General features: G+C 32.2%; 1 protein-coding gene across 1 annotated transcript; it reads left to right on the top strand.

The window, feature by feature from the left end:
* The first annotated feature begins 2,673 nt into the window (after positions 1–2,673).
* Positions 2,674–22,164, top strand: LOC148610285 (ADP-ribosylation factor 6). Its single transcript, XM_088542617.1, has 5 exons — positions 2,674–2,872; positions 5,409–5,505; positions 8,725–8,828; positions 14,555–14,753; positions 17,044–22,164. Exons 2-5 carry the CDS (start codon positions 5,424–5,426, stop codon positions 17,184–17,186), a joined length of 528 nt encoding a protein of 175 aa, XP_088398743.1. The 5' UTR covers positions 2,674–2,872; positions 5,409–5,423; the 3' UTR covers positions 17,187–22,164.
* The last annotated feature ends 869 nt before the right edge of the window (positions 22,165–23,033 follow it).

Raw genomic sequence — 23,033 nt, 5'->3', positions numbered from 1 at the left:
AAATGAAAGATGTTCTCATTCTCCGTCATAACTGATATTGAGTACTAAAGTCTACAAGGTAACGTTTTAAATCAAGGAGACTTTTGCAGCGCAATTACAAATACATGTATCAAAATTCTGTTATACCAGATAACACTTGTTTGCCATTGTTAAACGATAAACCTCGATAAAAAGAGCCTTAACAAGAATTAAAACTATTACTAGTAATGCGTACAGTGTAAGAAAAGTAAACTATATTTACTTTCTTGGGGCATATGTTACATCTAACATATATTAGACATTATATGGGTAGTTTAACCAACTACCCAAAATACGCTGAAATATGTCAAAAACTGACCAGTTGATACGAATTCAAACCGGGCATCTATGCGGGGCCAATATGAAAAAAGAGGGCCAATATTTATTAAACCAGTGCCAGTACGGCATCACAACTTCCAGTCGTCTGACATCGTCATTTTGAGTTAGAGTTGGATGTCATGAACTTTGATCACCAGGACTAAAAGCTGCAGAAACACAAAAAAAAAAAAAAAAATCTTCCATTTTGTACAAAAAGGATGTTTAAGACTGATTAATGCAAATAAACCTACATGTTCTTACTAAAACACGAAAACAACTGTTCTACAAATTATCTAGTTGAGTTGGTTAATAAAATTGTCAATAAATATGTAATTTCATATTGGTCCTGTTATAGGTTTCGGTCAACTATATTGGCCTCGACAGTCGTATTGGCCCTCGGCGATGCCTCGACCAATATGACAGACCTCAAACCTATAACAGAGCCAATATGAAATTACATATTTATTAACATATAGTATTACTCTTGGAATGATATAAATAGCTGGATCGGAAAAGAGAAAGATAAATGTAGAACCTGTATGTTTACACTTAAAATAGTATAATGAAACATGAATATATTTACATATAAATTAATTTGAGATAAATACTGTAATCTGATTGGTTAAAATAATTTTGATATATCTCAATGGATAAAAAAAAATATTGACAAGCCCGTATATATTGTGTATTACATTTGTCAATATATCTTTTATCTACTTTTATGTTATAGTTAATTAGAGCCTGAATTGTACTTCAAATTCTATATTTAGTAAGATATCTATGGCAACACCGCCTGCACAAAGTCCAGCGCCCAAGACCACTCGACCAGCTAGGCTATATAAAAATATAGCTTTCGCTGGCCGGGTCAGCCCTAGATTAATCCCACGAGGAGGAATGACCCGGCCAGCGAAAGCTATATTTTTATATAAACTAGCTGGTCGAGTTGTCTAGGGCGCTGGATTTTGTGCAGGCGGTGTTGCCATAGATGTCACAGCGGTACGAGTTCAAGTCCCGCGGAGGGAACGACCAAAAATTTGCATCTCAAATTTGACAGTTCTAACATCGTTGGGAATTTTTCACCCCTTTCTATATATATATATTTATATATAAGGGTCTAATAAATTCCCAACGATATTAGAGCTGTTGGTCGTTCCCTCCATGGGACTCGAACTCGTACTGCAGGAAGTCCACCGTCCTAGACCACACTGCCAGCCAGGCTATATATATAATACACCTTTCGCCGGCCGGGTCATTCCACCTCGTAGAATTAATCTAGGACGGTAACTTAGTACACGATGTATGGTAGTACGGAACAGCTCATCTAGGTGTTATTATGTAGGACAGAGAATCAAATTAACGATAGGTCTCAACAAATTAATATTATACAAACGTCTCAGAATGTCACGACTCCATTCGCTATACTGCTCCATTGGATCAAATTGATACAAGGAAGATAATGTAAACATAGAAAAGTCTGAAAAATTACCAACGATGTTAGAGCAGTTAAATTTGCGAAGCAAATTTTTGATCGTTCCCTCTCGTTCCACTGTGACATCTATGGCAACACCGCCTGCACAAAGTCCAGCGCCCTAAAACACTCGGCCAGCTAGGCTATATAAAATATAGCTTTCGCTGAACTGGTCATTCCTTCTCGTAGGATTATATATAATTGTTCTAGCATAGAACTGTATTTAAATTAATTAATGACATGTCTATAGACCTATAGATAGTCTACAGGGTCTATTTTCTAACTACTAGCTGTCACATCATGCCTGGCTTACCACATACCCGGGCTTATAGTGCATATAAAGTATTTTTTTTGCTCAATGTGCAAGTTTCCGAAATTAAGGAGCGAAGTCACCAAAATCAAGGATTCATAAAAATCTCAGTTTCCTTATTGACCTGTAATTAAATTATAATTTAATTTAATTATAGGTCTCTGGTTTCTTAAATTTAATAACAAAAAATTCGACCAATCAAATGGCTTAAAATTGAGGAAAACCTGAAATATATCTGCAATTTTTCCATGTTTTCTATAAACCATTTCATCATAAAAGCGTGAAGTTCACCCTTCTCCACCCCCTTCGAGTATACAAATGATGACTTAATTTGCTCCACATCACTCTATTTCTCGCGAGAATTTGCGATAAAGTTTTTGAAAAATATATTACTCCGCCTGTAGGGAAAATTAGTGTTTAACTGAAAATTGATAATTTTTTATTGAAAAATATACTTTAAATATATTATATATTCTTCCTTTCGTCAATGTTTTACCTGATTTTTTAATGAAATAGAATAATAGGTGAACTATTTCTGTCGCCATTTTGCGGAAGTTTTGACCACCGCCATGGGTGATAATACCGCTTACAGAAATGGAACTTGACTGGGGAATATTTCGCTTTAAACTAACTCTATGTCCTTTAGTAACCCTTATATGACAATTTTATTGTAATTTACCTCACATTCTACTTCGATTAAACGTATTCAGTGTACTACGAAAGTCGTATATTCATCAGAAACACCTGTAAACATAGAGGTAGGTGGAGACCTTAAAGATGACACGGTTGACTTTCGAATCTGTCAATAACACAGTACACTGATGTGTAGCAACATTGTATTGTTAAAGTTAATCAGAAATGTTGAGTTAGGTAAACTCTGTCATTTAGATGACTTGACCCTTCTGGCTTTCTTAGAATTTTGATTGGGGAACAGGGATCTCATATGCATCCCTGAAAGGAACATCTACTTGACTTCTTCATCATTTCATATGTATGTTTGTAAGAGTTCTATACTAGCATAACATGTTTGCTTTATGTGATATGAAATGATAGGAACCTTAATTGCTCCTAAAGAAATAAAAGTTCACGGCAAAGGCGCAATGACTTGTCATTTTCCTTCGAATTACTCCAGATTTGTCTCTGAATAACCTTTTGATGTTAGGGAAGCAATACACTTTTACTTTGTTTGTGATGTCAGTATTCTTTCAGTTGAAGGAGAGTTCAGTATTTAAACAACAGGAAAATATGTTATATTCATCATTGAAGTCCACAAAATTAATTTCATCAATGATGTCCACAAATGTGATCACTTCTTTTGAATCAGGATTCAACTTTTCACATGGATATTGCAGGAGTCTGTTGATAATAAAAATGATACAATGGTCATCTGCTTCTGTGGTGCAATGTTGTAGGTTTTTAAAAGTTTATTTCCATTTTACCAATTTTGGAATTCTCTACGTAGAGCACATACAAAATATTGAAGTTTTATATGTACCATTGATTTTGTTACCCTTCTTTTGAGGCTGAATATCGGCTGTTTCCCTAGTAGACTTTTCCCAAAGAGAGGAAAACTCCCAATTATCAGGCATAATTTTTTAGAATCAGTTAAAAAAGCCAGTGAAATGTTCTTCGCAGTCTGATTTCTCGGCCCGGTACCTTGTTCACTTATGGGGAATTTTTTTCTTCTGTAAGTCATAACCTAATGAAACGAAATATTGGGAGTATGTATTTGTCAGTTCGGTATTGGTTTTCAATTTCTTGATCAGCATTTGACACATTTCTATCCCCCTGTAATTTCTTTCCCAATGCGTTGAAAATCAGGCTAAAATTTCCCAAAAATAAAGGGTTAGGGCTGCTTTTAAAACAAGGAACAAAAATGTACAAAGTCACATAGGAGTTATCAATGCGAAGTGCAACCTATTACAGTGTATGTTTCTAAGAAATAGAAGCTTATGCACAGTGTTATATAAATAAAAACGTTACTTGTGTTTCAGCTAGCATGCTCTAGAAGACTAAAAAACTAGGGTGGATAGGAGAGCAAAACTTTATTTTTTCAAATTTTTTTTTACTGGTTTGTTTTTGAGGTACATTCAGACTTAAATAGTGCTTACCATAAAAAAAGGCTAAGAGGCTTAATGTACTGCTTGAGATGGTTCAGAATTCCTTATTTCTGTTCAGGTGTTGTGATAACATATTTCCGAAATTCAGGATATCTTTTTGCTCTCTTTTTCTGAATAGACTGACTGTCCAGGTACATTATATATCAGATTCTAAAAGATGTAGTGAAATGGAACTTGCAGAATTCCATCATTCAACTTGCAATAAATGATCATGTATATTTGTATGTAGACCTGACCCCAAAAAGATTTTTTAAATAATTTAAAAGATACAAATCTTAATTACAAATTTGGGTTGCCAAAATTTGAGTGGACTTTAGATTTCACATATGTTTCAAGGGCAACATTGGCTGTTAATCTGTACTTATTTCAGCATTGAGCTGACTTTTTTATGAAAATTTTAGTTATTCCTTAGGCAAACTTTCAGTGGTAGTACAGTGTTCTAGGATTCCTATTTCCCGTAACCCGGGGCAAATGAAATTTGGGTCAGGGAAAGTTAGGTACTTAGTTACAATTTCCCGTGGCAAGTTGAAAACTTCATATGCTATAAAGATTTGTTTTGTTAGGTAAGCAGTCATTGACTGTGGAAAAGTTGATTTTATATGGGTTTTTCCCGAGGAAACCTCAATTTCTGAAAAATCCTAGAACACTGTAGTAATAGTCATTAATGAAGATTATGATAGAGTAACTTTATTAGACCAGCACTAAAACAGATCTAGGATAAATATGATATCTATATTATAATGTAGCATTAAACATGTGCACATACAGTAAGATACACAAGACATAAGACATTGAGTTGATGTGGTTAAAGAACCTAGGTCTGTCCTGCCATGTTACTTGTATTCAATGATATTCAGATGGTGTGAATTTTATTCAGATTCATATACTTCAGATATTGGTAAAGATAGTGCAAAAGTAAATATTTTTACAGGTTAAATACAAGTATGAAATACACAAATGTAGGAGTTTTTTTCTGTAAAAAAGGGGGGGTTCAAAAATTCTCCATGCTAATATGCAGTTGAGTTGGACAAATTTGCATAAGTGTGAGGCAATGACACATCTACTTGTATTTTCTCGTTTTTTTTCGAAATTTTAAATATTTTTAGTACAGAAAATGTCGCACCGAGTTGTACATTTAACACAACACCTATGTATATGTTTGTACTCATTTCAGATCTGAGGTATCAAGATGGGGAAGTTATTGTCAAAGATTTTTGGCAACAAGGAGATGAGAATTCTAATGTTAGGACTAGATGCTGCAGGAAAAACAAGTATCCTTTTAAATTTTAGCTGAAGTGCTAATGTCAAAGCCATTGATTTCCTAATATTTGCTACTGTATTTTAACATGGTAAATCATCATTTCAGCTCTTATTATTTATCACACATTCGGATCTGTTTAAAAGACAATAAATCCATGGAGTGAAAAAACTGATATACATGTTCATGTACAATTACAATTCTGTTAGCCCCCTTTCAGCCTGATTTTCATTTGCTTATAAGCTGTATTTGGGTTTTTTTTCAATTTCTATGTTTTATCATAAGGCAAAAAAATGTCTGTTTCCTGCTCCCCTACATGTATCTACCCTTTTTATACCCCAAGCAAAGAAAGATTGGTGGGGTATATACATGTAGGCCAAGCAAACACAGATTTGGAGGTAGATGGGAATCCCACTGTTTGTCCACATTCCTTTTAATTGCAACTTCTCCTAAACTGCTCAAGGGATTTCGATAAAATTTCATAGGAAAAGTGAGTATCATATGTAGATAGGCATGAAGGAATATAATTACTGTTGGAGAAGTCCAGAGGGAGATAATCCAAATTAAGGTTTTACATGTTAAAACTTCGCAAGTGGAACTTTTCCTGAAACTGCTCAAGGAATTTTAATATTACTTTATAAGAAGGTTGAATATCATATGTACATGTAGATGTACATGAAGGAATATTGTTAGTTAGGCAACCCCAAAGGGACATACTCCAAATTAAATGTTTTACATTTAGGTTCATTTGAAGTGTGGTTTGGGGGGGTGTATTCTCTTTGTGAGCTATATATTTAGTTTGTTTATGTCCTAAACATTTTATTGCCATTTTGGCTCAAGCACCATTATAGTCTAGATTGTTTCCCCATTAATTCAATGTGAAATTATTTTGAAAAAACTAAATTATTTCCCTACCTACAAATGTACCTATTCTATTTTTTTCTTGCTGGTAGCAGGAAACAATACTACAGTGATACTTCTCCAAACTGGACCCTCAGAAAAAAACGGTCTTCCCTTCAAACCAGCCATTTTCAAAAGTCCCGGCCGAAACACCTTAAAACTTGTGTGTTTTGTCTTCAATAGACCAGCCACCTCCTAAAACCGTACATCGGCCAGTTTTTCACAGTTTTAGTTATGTATTTCAAATAAAAACAACCTCGCAATTCCGGCCGCCCCGTTGTTGTTCACCTGTAATAAATGTGTCAACAAAACTGTAAATGATTGCGTAATATTACGTAATTAATAATTCATTCACTGACCGGTTTGCATTTCATTAGTGGACAGATGATAATTGAAGGGGACAGTAGTTTAGACAACAAATTTAATCCAGACATTACATTTTGTCATTGGTTGGCTGTTAATTAGTGTGTATACACGTCTGGCAACTGGGGTCATTTAATAGTATGATCTTTACGATCTTTTAACTGTCAGTTAATGTCACCTGTACCCAAGCCAAAACAACATAGGGGTGAAATTATTAGACTTTGTTGATAGTTAATTTACAAAAACAATACAAATAATTAATTACCATCAATAGCCCTTGGATCTTTAATACACATTCTTTCAAAACCGTGAACATTATTTTATTTGCAATACCGTTTGTAAAATCCAATCATTTACAAATGATGCCAGCTTTGAAATATGATATAAGGACAGAAGTTTTGAACTGGCATTAAACTTGTCTCGACCTACAAACTGACAAGGTGTAGGGTTATAGAACACGTTAATGGAAACAGCTCTTAGAATGCATTACTATTTTTCACAAAACCGGCCACCCCTATAAACCGGCCATTTTTTCTTGTCCCAGTGGTGGCCGGTTTGGAGAAGTTTCACTGTAGTCTGTAGTATATTTTTGGCCTTATAATACTTTCTAACCCCTATCCAAAAAATGTGTGTTTCCTATTACAACTTTGAAAAAGTTTAGGGTAGGTAAGTAGGGATGTTATTTTACATAGAGTATATGGGGGAAATATTGCCATTTACATGTAAACACTGATTATTGATTAAATGACCAAAAATTTAAGAGTACACATAACTTCACCTAAAAAATAAGGTAAGTACTTGTACATATTGTACATATACAATGTTCTACAGATCTAGGTAGCGTTATAAGAAACGCCAGGGATTAAATTAAGGAAAGTACAAGCTGGTAGCCCATACCATATTTTGGTTTAATATTTTCTATATCTTCAACTAAATTTTTCCCCAAAGTTTGGTAGCCCAGCTTCAAATCTAGTAGCCATGGGCTAATGGGCAAGTGCTAATTTTTATTCCTGAACGCACATCTTTTTTAATTTGGCCTGCTATACTGCATATTTGAAATCTGAAATTGCCAATATCCATTTCCTTATTCTCAATAAAATAAAGTCCTTAAAACAAAACTGATTTTAATTACATATATAGTTTATTTTAATGGGACAATGACATGCTTCCTTGTAGTGTACCTGTACAATATTATCCATGGGTTCTGTATAATTTGGTTTTTACAATAAGAAACAAAGTGCACCAACATCTAATTGAAAAATTAAATGTACATGAAGTGCATGGTATGATTTTTTATAATACAAAAATGTACATAAGAACTAATGAAGTGTTAAATTACAAGTATTTGAAAAGGTATATTTACTGACCAAGGTGACCTTGCATTCAATGTATATCTAGGTGTGCTTTAAGTTTATTTAATCACAGAAAAAGTTCCAATCAAGCAATAAGATTTTAGTGTTTCCCGCCACATAACGGAAATATTGGTGTTCGTTTGTCCAGTCGCACACTTTTGGATGCAACTCCTTAGATACTGGTTGACAGATTTTATTCAAAGTATGTAGGATTGTTAGTCATCTTTTGTAGTTGATATCATATTGATTGATTGATTGGTTAGGGGTTTAACGCCCGAGTAGCAATATTTCAATATTTCAGCTATATTCAGGTGATGAACATGAAATGGATGATAAATGAACATGAAATGATGAAATGAAAAATGGGATAGGACACAAGAATAAAGGGGTCGACAAATTTGATTGCCACTGGAAATGTAAATGAAATTTTAGAGGTCCTAAGCAAGAAATTGTGGGTCCCCTCGGATCTCGACCACCATTAATTCTCTAGTTAAAGTAACTCAAGTGCAGCGCTGTGAAGTAAGGTGTATAATTCGATACCAATATGTGTGACTGACATCATAACATAACATTGTTCTGTAATTACCAGGAAGAAGTTTTCCTTAACTTCCTCACAGCTATTCTCTACAAGTTGAAATTAGGACAGTCAGTGACAACTATACCAACTGTAGGATTTAATGTAGAAACAGTAACTTATAAAAATGTTAAATTTAATGTATGGGTAAGTACAGTATATTTCAATACATGTACTGTCAATATTTTTGGTTTTTGTCTATACATGAATGTTATTTTTTATTTGTTTATCGGGTTTAGGTTTGTGTTGAATTGCTTTCTCACATAGATTGGCTGTACATGTACATTGTACATGTAGGAACTGGTGCTGGTAGTGATGCAGATGAAATATTTACTTCATTGGTACTCCTGGTACATGATTCTAGTTTCTTTGTGATACATGTACCTGATAGTAATCAAACTTCTTAAGGTTGTAGATACCTGAAGTAAAAAATTCATACATGTAATTGTCAATTTAGAAAAACATGTATGCAGTGTATAGAAAATTTGTTCAGCTTGACGTCATGTTGTATTAGACCATAGAACAATCTAGAAATTCTATCCCTGAACTAGATACATGTATGAATTATGCATATTACAAATGTACATACATGTATACAGAGAAGAAAGTCAAAACAGTGTACAACAGCCCTAATAAACTATGAAAGAAGAAACAGCCAAATCCTTCAATGGACCACAAGAAATGTAACATGCCCCTGGAACGATGCACGTTAATATACATACAAAATATATGTACATGTACATGCGTTGTGGTTTTTTTCTGACTGTTGTCTGCTTTTGACTTCCCTTCTTGTTGACTTTCAAGTTTTTGATATTTCCATGTGAAGCATTATTCAACATTTCAAATTTAGATTTTCCACAATTTCAAGAAATCTGATTAGCGAAATTTCAGAATAATGAGGACTTTGGGAAATCCTAATATTGACTTTTAGGAATCTGGGCAGTGGGTTTTTGTCATTTACATTTTACATTTAATGCATGTGTATATTGATAAAGGAAGATATGTAGTTGACCATGTTTCAATATGACCTAGAGTAATTTGTCAGTTTAGTAATTTTGTTATTATTCGGGGCGGGCCCAGGATTTTCTGAATCGGAGGTGTAATTACCAAAATCTGTACAAAAGGTAATCAGATTACGTGTATGTCATGTTTAATGAATGAATATGATTAATTGCCATATTCAATACAATATTCAGCAGACTAGTCACTATGATAGTATGTTGTTTTTTTTTTCTTTGAAAAGGGGATGTACACCCATTACGTCCTCACCTGGACCCGCCCCTGATTATCCTTCATTTACCAACTTTCATAATGTACATTTATGATTATGTACATGTACATATGTATTACTATTTACAAGTATAGTAAATGATGATGTGGATTTAGTTCCATTTGCTTAGCAACTGTTTTATGTGTTTGCTGTGTTTCTATTACCAAACAGGATTTAGATTGTTGATTTACATCCTTATTGACTTGTTTAACTGTTTAGATTTGCAATAGACCTGTAACTGAAAGTCACTTCTTGGAAGACAAAAAATTTATAGAATTTCAATGCATTAATTCCCTGTAGCTCCAAAGTTATTTTCTATAAAAGTAAATTTCTTTAATTTAAAATGAACTCTTGTTCATGTCATTTGTGTTACTTGAAAAATTTACAATTTTTTTTTAACTATTTCCTTATCAGAACTTGATCTTTAAAGCCTGAACAAATGTTTAATTTAAGGTTTCAGTAGCTTACAGTACTACCCTGTTGTTTGTTTTACAACATTTAATATTGTGAATACATATTTGAGGGTCAAAGGTCATGTCAGTCATGTTGACTTTAGGTTTTTAGCTCTATAATCTTCAACATTGTTAAAGATTTTGATAATTCTTTTCATGGTACAACATGGGGTTTAAACATCAAAAGTGTTTATAAATCATTTTGAAATTAATTTGAATTACATGTACATCACACCTTCATAATAGCATGAGTAAGAGGCTTGTATGTATATACACTGTTCATCATATTGAAAGTATTCAAAGTCACACCCATATTGTTATAATTTGCTTACATGTACATATTCAGAAAGTACTACATTTGAAGATCTTATGTGATGAATCCTTTTATATATATGTACAAATGTACATGTGTACTAAATATTAAGAACATTGGTGCTAGTTCTAGTACATGTAATGACATTGTAAGACTGTGACAAATAATGGTTTGTTTGCCCAGTGATCGACTTTAGGAGGAAATACTTGCTAAATGGAAGTTGAAATTCAATTTTGCTTGTGGAATTCTATACATCATGTAGGTAAAGTCGAGAATTAACCCACAAAAAAACTTCAAATTAAGCGAGTGTAGATTTTCGGTACTTCCTTAAATTTAACCAATGAAAAAACTTCTGAAATTCAATCCCTGTTGCCATTTCCCTTCCTTACACTACTGTATATCTAGAGAAATGTTCACAAATACATATGTAAGTCTTACCATAGAGCCTGATGATTTTGATTCTAGAAAGCTGTGTGTCCTATTGCAGCATTTCAGCTGGTCCTACTTTTACCTAATGTGCATCTGTACAATTAAGTCAGTGGTGGATCTATGGGGAGTTGGAACCCCTTTCCATGTTTGTTGGAAAAGTTTTTTGTTAATCTCATGCAAAAATGAACAAATGATAGCCTAAAACTACCCCTTTACAAAATCTCTGGACCTGACCAAGCTGTGGAACTGTAGTTCCTAAGATGCTTTATTTTGTGGACCAAAGAAAAAGAAAAAGGAACTTGGAAACTTCAGTTCTGCAGGTAGATCTGCCCCTTTAAATAATTATACCAATCAGTGCTGGCTTGCTACAAAATGTACATGTATGTTAGTTTTTAACAATATGAACTTCTTGTTTTTAGGAAAGTGTTAAGACAGAATATTGTTAACAAATTTGTGAGAGCTTTAGAGCTGGAATTAACATGTGAATCCTATTTCTACTGAATTTTTTTCCACTTCCATTGTCAAGTGCTTATGTATCAAAAGTCAATCAAATGTATCCAATGAACTCTATAGAGTATAATCTATCAATAAATAAATTGAATATTAGTAGGTGGTGTGAATACAAAATCTTGCTATGATATCATGGGACATTAATATACCACTTTAGTATAGTAGTATTGATTAACAACTTTCTAAGATTAAAGGTCAATGATATAGTATCTGATAGAACAGCATATAGTCATTGCAGTCTACATACATGTACACGTAGCTTTTTCAATGCATTGAACCAGTACATAGCATTTTTGTTTCCTAATCTTTGCTTGCTTTGGTAAACTGGATACATGTACATGTAGGTACATTTTGTGCATGTTCAATTGTACATGTGTCCTGAACAGAGCTACATTGTATGTAGCGGTATATGTACATGTACATGCAAGTAACTACTGTGGGAGGATACCAACAATGGTTTCCTTTTGTTCAAGTACATGTTATGTACATGTATTTCATTATTTACTTTGGCTTGAATAATTTTCTTGTGCATAAGATATATATAATATATATATAAAATATATATAAAATATAAGGAATCAATATTTTTCCTCCATATCTTCAACTTGTAATTTTTTGCATGACTCATATATCTGTTAATATTTGTGTTTTGTTAAGATATGATGGATACGTATACAATGTACAAATGTATGTTTCAGAATTTTAAAACCAGTGATAGGATAATTTTAACACTTGCAATATTCAAGATAACCCTTAAAATTAATTGAGGATATTAAGGTGACTGTGTCACTTACATGTAACTTTCTTTTTTTTTTTTTAGTTAGTCTTTAAAATAAGAAACCACAAAGGGTCAGTTTTCTTTAGCATCAATGAGTGACCCCTCTTTAGTACATGTAAGCTCTAGACTTCAACATGTACATGAAAAATGATTTCTAAATGATACATGTAACTGTGAATCTCCTGACAGTCTAGGTACATTGTAAATGTCATGAATGATTTTGAAATTTAATTTTTGAACACTCAGCAACATGGAAAAACTACATTGTCAGTCTTAAAAGTACAAAAAAGTAGCATTAGATACTGTATTTTCATTGTGTAAACTTAAATATTTGTGCTGACTCATTATTCTTATCAAATTCTGCCATTTCTGTTTATATTACATGTATTGGTTATGGATATATATTTCATTACAAATGTTTACTACTTCATAAACCGTCAAACAAATGTTGAATTTCATATTCTCAATACTTGATAGATAAAACTGATAAAGGAACAGGTGAACATAAAAAAAGTGAGATTTACATGAGGATAAACAACCAAGTCTCACATTTTCTCATTATACAATACAGCAGTATAAAACATAAGGTTGTAACGCTTGTTGATTAATGTCAAAATAATGTCATGTACTTGGGATCAGGTGAATCACTGTGGTAGAAATGTTAGTATTTCCTGATTTACTAGTTTGTGATTATGTTTATAACAATGTACAGTAAAATCTGTCAAACTGAACCCTGGTTAAATAGGTAACCTGCATTAACCAAACATTGTCAAAAGTCCTTTTATATAAATGGCAATGCATTTTGGACCTACATAAACCAAACATATGCCTTAACTGATCAAAGTCCTCAGTCCAAAAGGTGGTTCGGTAAGGATAGGCCTCACTGTAATATCCTCTCACTTGTACTAAGTGGTTACATTATGTTATTCCAATCAATGCACAATTAGGTTTTAATAGAAAGTGCAGGTATATACATGTAACATGTGATTATATGTCACTGAATGCATCCTTGTGTAATTTTACATAATTATGTACATTTAGATGTTGTTAACATTTGCTGAAAGCATTGAAGACTATTTTATGAATGAATTAAATTTGAATTAGTTCTCATTGACCATCATGATGTATACATGTACATGTACATTGTAGATTATATAAAGTTAAACATCAAAGTTTTCTACATACAGTGTACATGTACAAATATATACTCAGCATTTACGATGATGATTATACATGTAATATACCGGTACATGTACATATCTCAGCATTTACAATGATCATCATGATAATAATATTGTACATGTATAGAGTTGCATGTAAAACTAAGTTCACTTTTAATGTTGGAATTACGTTACATAGTCACTCCCTTGAGGACAGGAAACTAATGTCATTTTGACTGATGTCCAATTGGTATATTCTAAAAACGATTCAATTCATGTTATTTGTACAAATTGGATTAAGATTAAACTTGAAAAATCAGTCTATAGGGAGTTGATAGGATCTGGTATGTTAAGCTCCATATTTTGCCTTTACACTACAGTACAGCCAAAGGCTTCAAAATTTTAGAAAACAAACCTTGGTGTTTGTGGAATAGTTCCTTTTCAATAATGCATACTGAAGAGATATGATTCATCCAGTATAGGAAGTGCAGTGATATCTGATAACTCACTGTCAACCATCCAAATTCAAAAAAAACAACTCACCTTCTTAACTTTTACTGTACAATGTTAACTTATATCCAGTAGGAGCCTTTCTTTCCCCCCCCCCCCCCCCAGATTTTCTCCCCAGTCATTTGACTATGATTAAAAGGTGGTGACAGAAGTATCATGTACTTTAGCACAGCTGTTAATTTCATAAGTGAAAACTACATAAGGAAATATTTAACATCTGTTGCATTTGTTATTACTGGTGATACCCAGCTATAAAACTTAGTCAGTTTGGAGCTTTAGGCTTAGAAGAAGCACAAGAACTGTCTTAAATTGAACGTCCATGGCATTAAATTACTGTATTCTTGCAAGACCGTACTCAACAATCCAGCCAGTTACATTTATTGATATAACAAGATTTGGTATCAAGATTTGATTTTTTGTCAGTGTTTTATCTTTTTTCATTGTTATATAGGATGTTGGTGGACAAGATAAGATTCGACCACTTTGGAGACATTATTATTCTGGAACACAAGGACTTATATTTGTAGTAGATTGTGCTGATCGAGACAGAATAGATGAGGCTCGTCAGGAGTTGCATAGGATCATAAATGACAGAGAAATGAGAGACACTATTATTCTTATCTTTGCAAATAAGCAAGATTTACCAGATTGTAAGTTTCTGAGGGTACATGTACATGTATTAAGTTTAAAAAGTTTTTGGGAAATATTGTATTTGCCAAGTTTGGGAAGTGGTAGTCGTCGTTTATGAAGTGATATTTATGTTGACAAAATGATAACATAAGGACATCTAAACTAGTCAGTTATTTATTAGAACATTTGTTCATATTATATTATCCCCCACCAAATTTTGGGGTACATGTATAGGCCAAAAAATTATATGTTTGTGTTTATGGTACTCCGACTCTCCCTATTTTCTGACACCGATCTTAAATATTTTTTGGGAAAATCGACAGAAAGTGAAAAATCAAGAAATTTTGCTCTTTCCGCATACAGTTTCGTCTATTACCTATTCAAACAAACATGGCGACCTCCAAGTCTGGGTTCCATGCCCAGTCAAGTTTCTTGTCTCTAAGTTTCACAGAATGCACCCATAGAAAGGAATAGATGGGGTAATAGCTGTCTTAAGTGACAATACAAAGTTTGTTAATGTTTCACAGACACCATGATTTTAATTTGAGAAAGCAAGGAGCGTTCTATCAAAGCTAAGACTGAAACCCTGTTTACTCAGACCCTCGCGGTAAGGGAAGTTCTTACTGTTTTTTTCAGCAGGGCACAGTAAACACACATACATTTTTTTGGGGGCTTAAAGGAATCGCCCTTACTGTCCACATCTCATGTTAGCATAGCACCTTCTGTACCTAAATATTATGGTTGGGCAACTCATGTACATGTCGATATATGCTTAAGAAGCTAGATGAATTTTGAGGTTGTCTGCAAAAGCGAATAATCAAACTTAAAGGGTTGACATGTGCAATTCTTGTATAAAGCAGAACCAGTAAAAAGAGTAGGCAAATGCATTAATTTAGAAAGAGATTTCGAGAAAGGGTCATTTCAAATTATTTTAAAACCTGCAATGGAGCATTCTTTAACAATCTCCCATGTTAACTTTATATAAAACAAAACTGAAACTTAAAATTCATCACATTTTTCTTTAAATATGATTGGCTTGTAATTCCATTTTTTGGGAAAATTTCACAATCCAAAAACAAGTTTTACTGGCTTGGGCTGTCAGACTTGCAGTTAATTTTGAAGATTGCTTAGCATTCTTTGTGAAATTTTCTGATTTTGTTAGAACATTTTCAATTGAAATGTGCTAAATGAAATATACTAATTCGATGCTGATGTAAATATACATCAAAAACATGCAACTCCTACATGTATCGAAAAAGGACAGGGGTCTATCCTTTTGTGTAAGCTGCTTACAGAATTTTTAGATTTTAAGTGGAAATACAGTGTACATCTTAAGCATGACACTTCAGTATGTGGTACATAAAAATGATGAGTTATGACTTTATAGTTACACTTCAAGTACTTCATAGTATTTCCTTTAGTATGTGCTGTATCATTTCTTATCACTTATATATTACTAATTAATTGTACACCCTACAACATACATAGTTTCTTTGTATACTTACAAATATATGTAGTTGAGTATGGGTATAATTTTGATAAAGAAAATGATGAAAGATCTATTGAAAAATGTGTGCATGTACATTGTAACATGAAGAAAATGTCAGAGCAAGATACTACATGTAATATGGAGGACCTAAAATCTGTAGTCCAAGGGTTTCACATAAGATAGGGGGTTTGGACCCTCAATTTCAGACCTACATTGTATGACCTTTGTAATTTTATATACCTGCATTCTGGACCTTCAACCTTTTTCATTGTCACTTGATTGAGGACTTTTGGTTTTCCTCCAGTGGATCATTGATTTGAAACTTAGAAAATGTAAGGTCCCAGTGTCGCAATGTTTTTAAGCTGTTTTATAGGTCTTTATGGTGAAATGTATAATTATTCATTCCAATCTGTCTGCTTTTAGCAGATAATCCAGATGGAAAATCCAATAGTTTCTATTGAATTTTAGTGTCATTTACAGAGTTATCTATCTTAATTTGGAACTCTACAGTACATTCTATATACATTTTTGTAACTTTTATGTCTCTCCTATGAACAAGGGTTACACATATGAAAAACACACATTACTTTCTGTTTACTCTGACATTTTAAACAAAATATAAAAATAATAAAGGTACTGTATATAGGCTTTCCAACCATGAATCACATTTTGCATGATTCTTATCTGAAGTGCTACATTGTACTTAACAATTTTTTAGATTTAAGTTATTTTTCAAGTTTTATAGTGCTAGGGTCCTGGTCACATTATTTACAAATGTATATATATAACTAAAGATTAACTATTTAATTTTGTTATTTCAGCAATGAAACCACATGAAATTCAAGAAAAATTAGGATTAACACGTATACGAGATAGGAATTGGTATGTTCAGCCATCATGTGCTACTTCTGGAGATGGACTATATGAAGGTCTGACATGGTTAACGTCAAATCAGAAATCTTGACCCTAGTCTATTCACTAGTTCACTGCAGCAGTAAAGAAAGGAAGAGAGAGAGAGAGCAGTATGCTTGATCCAGCGCCAAAACCATACCAGGAATGGCTACGGGGATTCACCTTCTGCAGTCTTCTTTTTGATTTATTTTCCAATCTTGTTAAAAAGTGCTGTTTCTTGTCAAATATTTTCTATGATTCACTTGAGAAGTGTTTAAAAAAATTCAGTTTATGAAAAAAATATGAATGATAGGTAGTGATGTATGCTATGGCAGTATATGATATTAGTTATTTCATAAGCTTCAAAATGAGCTATAAAGAGTGCTGCAGTATTCATCAAGTCATATTTTCACTTTTTAATATGTATAACTTTGTTTTAATAAGCTTAGGAATTTTAAACACAATTACTGACTGTTCTAAGATGTAAAAGTATCCTAATGTGAATACAGTTTTTACCGATTTCATTCTGAAAATCCATTTCTAAATTTTGAAAATGATATTTTGTATTTAACACTATCTTGAGCTAATATTTATGATTGGTAATTGTTTAAAACAGATATTTTATTGTGGAAATGTGCAATGATCTGTAAAGTTTTCTTCCTAATTCTGATGTAGAATGTGGACAAAGAGAAGGTAACTCTTGATGAAGAAGATAGGTTTTTTTTTTAAATTAAGAAATGCACAGTCAACAGTATTTTAACCTGTTTTGTCGATGTAAATATTTTTATATTTTTATTGCTATGTGAAATATTAATGCAAGCCCTGGTTTTAATAATTAATTCAGTAGTATGGGTTCTCAAAAAAGTGCTTAATAAGAAAGGAGATTTTTAAGTAAAAAGGAGCTGAGTTGTACATATTTCTTGTTCTTGCAAAGGTGCTTTTGTTAGGACATTCATGCTTTATTTTCTCTCAATAGCCATTTTTGAGATTGATATAGGAAAAGGACTTAGAACGTTTGTCTCTCTTATTTTATGTCCCCATTTAATGAAGTGCTCAAGATTGTGGCATGTGTGCTGTCTGTGTTTAAGTTAAAATAAAGGAATTTTCAGTTTCTGTTTAAAGTTGGATTCATTTTTACATGAGGATTTTAGGATTTTTAAGGTTCTTAAAATGCTGTTAATATCTTCAAGTGTCTAAGTGCAATTTTTCTGGAGATTTTCTCTGTTGTTGATCCAAATCTTTGCTCAGTAGGCATTAGCTTATCCTTTTGTAATAAAAAATCGTGTTAGGGTCATTAATATTGTTCCTAGAAGTTAATGTTGAGCAGCTGGTGTTTTACATGTACATATATTTCTCTGATACTTTCACCCTTCTCCATGAAATCTACTGGTTAATGGGGTAGTTGCCAACATGATTTTTTTTTCCACTTTTAGCGGGTTTCAGCTATTTCAAATTCTGATTTTATTGTAATGAGTTTTTTTTTTTTTTTTTTTACTGTTTATTTTCTTCCCAATTTGCGAATTTCTCCATTGTTTGTTGACCTCGTAAAATCATCCATGTAAATTGGTGGTTGGGAGGTTGGATTGGTCCATCACTGTGTTTTTTCTTTGTGGATATTTATTTTTGTTTTCCTACAGAATTTCAGGACATACCCCATACTGCATTATGATTTTGTGCAAAGAACAGACATGAATAGTAGCTCTGTTTAAGAAACTTAAAACCATTTGATGTATTAAAGAATTGAAGAAATATTAATGTCTTGAACTTTTGTCTTTTGAACCTTAAGTCATGTGGTAATCGACTGCTTACAGAGGTAGATTCTGTATCAGTTTGATAGATAGTTCAATATAAGTTGAGGTACTTTTTATTTTGTAATAGCCTGATATATATACAATTTTGTTGGTTATTCCTTTATAATATTTTGGTCATATCTTGAATGTTTGTACATGTACATGTAAGACCCTGTCTGGGTTGTAGTTAGTAGACAAAAAAAATAATTCAAGTTAACTGGTATGACAAATGTCATAAGTGAATGTAAGATCAGGGTATACCATGGTGCTCTACTATTATCTTCATGTTATATTGATGTAAGGCAGGGGTACTGGGGATATTCTTTATTTTTTGTATCAGTTTTGTTTGTCGGAATTTGGCTAATTTTTATTTTATACACCACCTTGTCTTCTCAATCCAAAATGAAATTTGCAGTTTTTTAGAAACTGATTTGTGCTATGACTGAAATATGTAGGTCAGAAACAATTATTTATGTGGTTGGTATGTTCTACAATCTCTCTCTACCATGAAAATTAGATGCTCAAAAATAATTATATGTACACAGTATGTGAGGTAGATCATACTTGAGTTACCTGTAGGTTACTAATGTAAATCTGTTACTTATAAACTTTTTGGAATGGTTTGAACTAATTCTCGACTTAAGATAGTGGAATCTGGATTTTTTTTTAACCAATGAGTATGTTAAAATCAAAATTTTACTATAAGAGTAGAGAACTTTTTTTTTTAAATCTGGGCTTAGCTGAAGAAGCTCCTTAGAAAATTGCAGAAAAAAAATCAGAAATGAACTGAAACTGTTCATGGAAATAAAATCATTACTTATTGGTTAAAAGGTTGTGTGCATATTTAGTCACAAGCTGAGTTTGAGAGAAAACACTATTATCAAGAGTTCTTTGTATCCATAAGGACTTGTTTTTTGTTTGGAATTTTCTATGAAAATATCCCTCATGCCAAACTTTACTTTCAGTTTTATCATGTCGGTAGTAAAGTTGTGTTGCATCACAACTATTCACATTGTTACCATTTCCAAATTTATGGCTTACAAATGCAAAAATGAAATATTTTATTCCTGTCACAATTTAACCATGTGAAATCATATATGAGACACTTCTTGTCGAAGTTTGTTTAAGGAGGTAGACTTGGGGTAAGGGACATAACTCTTGAAATCAGTGATATGTTTGCATCATATTCAATTTCTCCAAAGCCTATCAAGCTTTCATTTGAAATAGAATGAAATCAATCCAAGTTACTTAGAAAAAAATGATGTAAAATGCTTTACACAAATGTTCCAATGATTTGTAAGAGTTATGTCCCTTACCCTAGGTCTACCTCCTTAATTTCAGTCATAAATGGTAGCGTCCTTTTTTTATTTGTATAACTGGATCCTCAATGATATATGCACTGATCTGCTAATTGTTAGCTACTTGTATGTCTGTCATGTACATGTATGTATAATTGGAAATGGCTGGTTATTTTTTTTATGTTTCCCCTTTAAGATATGCATATAGCCATGGAAGAAAGTTTCTCAGCAGAATATTGATTTAGTTTTGCTTGCAATATAATGATTTAATATTTATAGAATATTGTGTATTCCAACTATGTGGTTTTTCAGATATTATTGAATTTTGAAGTTTGAACATTTTATTTACTCTATTACATGTACTTACGTAAGTTTTGTTTGCCTTATATTTTATTACGCCCGAAATCATTACTCCTCAGCTTTTTTTATTCAAAATGTAATTACTCAAACCCCCCCTTCTTTCTTACTATCATTTTTAAGCAAAATAGAATTCCCATTACATTTATGCAAAATATGGCTCACTAACTTCACTTCCCCAAGAAAGTTATAAATCGTATTGAATTGAACGAAATACAATGTACATGTAATGGTAACAGTTTTTGTTTACATTTGCTATTTATATTAAATTAGTAACAATTGCTGAAATTAAAGGAAAATTGTCAGTAATATGGAACTTTGTGTATTTGTAACATTATTTAGAAGCAGTCTTGCAGGAGGTGATTCATGCATGTCAAAAACCCACCAAATTCACTTTTATTTTTTAACCAGAAATAGTCATAGTTTTTCTCTCTGTTGTTTGACTTGAGATAGAAACATGAAATTGGCGCTATACAAGAGTTGTAGCTCTTTGATTTGATTGACTAAATTGACTACTGAATGCACCATTTTTTTTTAAAATTTCAGACCTGTATGTCGGAAAAGTTGTATTTTCATAATAAAATTACAATTATATTTATAATAGGCATGCAAATATGGCATATTACGATTAAATGAGCATCAGTTGTTTGATGTTTTTTTTCTGCAACTTGAATCACCTCTACCGTTCACATTGTAGGAACTTTATATTATGTATTGTTTTTTAAATGAAAGTGGCCAACATCAAGTATCATTATATCTTCTTAGTTTTAACTCATTTTTATATCAGAAGTATGTACACATTTTTGGTTAATTACATGTAGTTCTTTGCTTAGAAAAAAACCTTGAAATTAAAAAAAAAATACATTTTTTATAATTAATACATGTACATGAAAAGTTTCCACCATTCATCTTGTTGTCATAACATCAAGACATTTTTTTATGGCAAAAACCCAAATTTGTATGCATTAATTTTGACTTGTTTAACGTAACCGAGAGAGCAACAAATCTTTAGATCTGAATGTCAGATTTTAAAAATATCTCTTTAAATAGAAATATATATTCTTTAGTAATGAATAGGTTAAATCATTTTCCTACTGGAGATGGTAAAATTAAAATTTTTGACATGCAAGCTTTAGCGAGCAAGTTAAAATATTAATTTTATCACAGACAGTGGAGATATCAGTTTCTCCCATAATATCTGCAGAGAACATAAAATATGTAAAATGGCATTAAATTTCTTACAGAAATTTAATCTCAAAAGTAACATGCATTTTTCCCTGGCTTAGAATGAGAGGAAATAAGTTCCACTGAATGGAATATTTGATATTTAAATAGGTTTTATTATTTAGCAAAATAATACACAAAATATGGAAATAAAAATGTAACCAAGTAGCAGTAGGAAAAATATGTCTTGAACACAACATAACTATTGAGAAGACTAATCATGCATGGTTTAAGTCGTTTTGTCATGCTCTTCTATAGCCAGATCTCCTGTTAAGAGGAGACAACTCTTTGTTATATACTTTAGAATGTACACTATTCTGAATAAAACCATGTACAAATAAAGTATGCAAATGTTATTAAATATGTATAACATGATACAAAACCAGATTTAGTTATTTTTTGGCCCACTGATTAGAGTAGGGCTAATTTACAATCACCTTATTGGTTCGTCCATCTGTCTGTCAGTTCATTATTCGTTTTTTTGTCTCATCTTCTATTGCTAGATTTGTTATATTGCCTTTTTTGTGATGACTTGTTCTGTGTCTCCACCTTCCTGATTCTCGCTTATCTACCTTCTTTTTATTGTACAACTTATGAAACAGAAATGGTTAAGTGGTGATTCAGTCACGTGGGAATTTAAAAGTGAATTCTGTCAAGACTATAGATACATTTCTAATATTATTTCAATTTATGAAATGAACAAAATAAGTACAACTTAAGTAGCTGTCTTTGTAAGAATCCTGCAAAATCTGAAAAAAGTGATGTACTCTAGAAAAGGCTACATATTTTTTTTTTTGTAATTAAGTTGTTTTATGGATCTATACTATGAAATGTGTAATTATTCATTCAAATCTGCCTGCTCTTAGGAGGTAATCAACATTGAAAATCCAGTAGATTATATTGTATTTGAGCATCAGTTACAGAGTTATCTCCCTTAATTTTGAAATCTACAGTGCATTCTATACATTTTTTATCTCCTAAGAGCACGGGTTATATGAAAAACTAAATCTTAATTTCTGTTTACTATGGCAATTCAAACAAAATATCAAAAATAAAAATATGTAGGCTTTTTACCCATGATTCACATTTTGCATGATTCTTAGCTGGAGTGCTACTTTATACTGCATTTGCTATGAAATACAAGTAGGTCCACTATTTATTAGGCATCAATCCAGTTTCTGTTACTTGTGTAGGCTTAGGAAAAATATCAGCAATGAACACAAGAAAAAAATATTCAAACTGAAAAAGGTA

Source organism: Perna viridis, chromosome 8, assembly GCF_037379345.1.
Source record: "Perna viridis isolate PV_CMFRI_1.1 ecotype Kerala chromosome 8, ASM3737934v1, whole genome shotgun sequence".
Classification (NCBI taxonomy): domain Eukaryota; kingdom Metazoa; phylum Mollusca; class Bivalvia; order Mytilida; family Mytilidae; genus Perna; species Perna viridis.
Note: the sequence above shows the minus strand (reverse complement) of the source record. Positions and strands in the feature narration are given on the sequence as shown.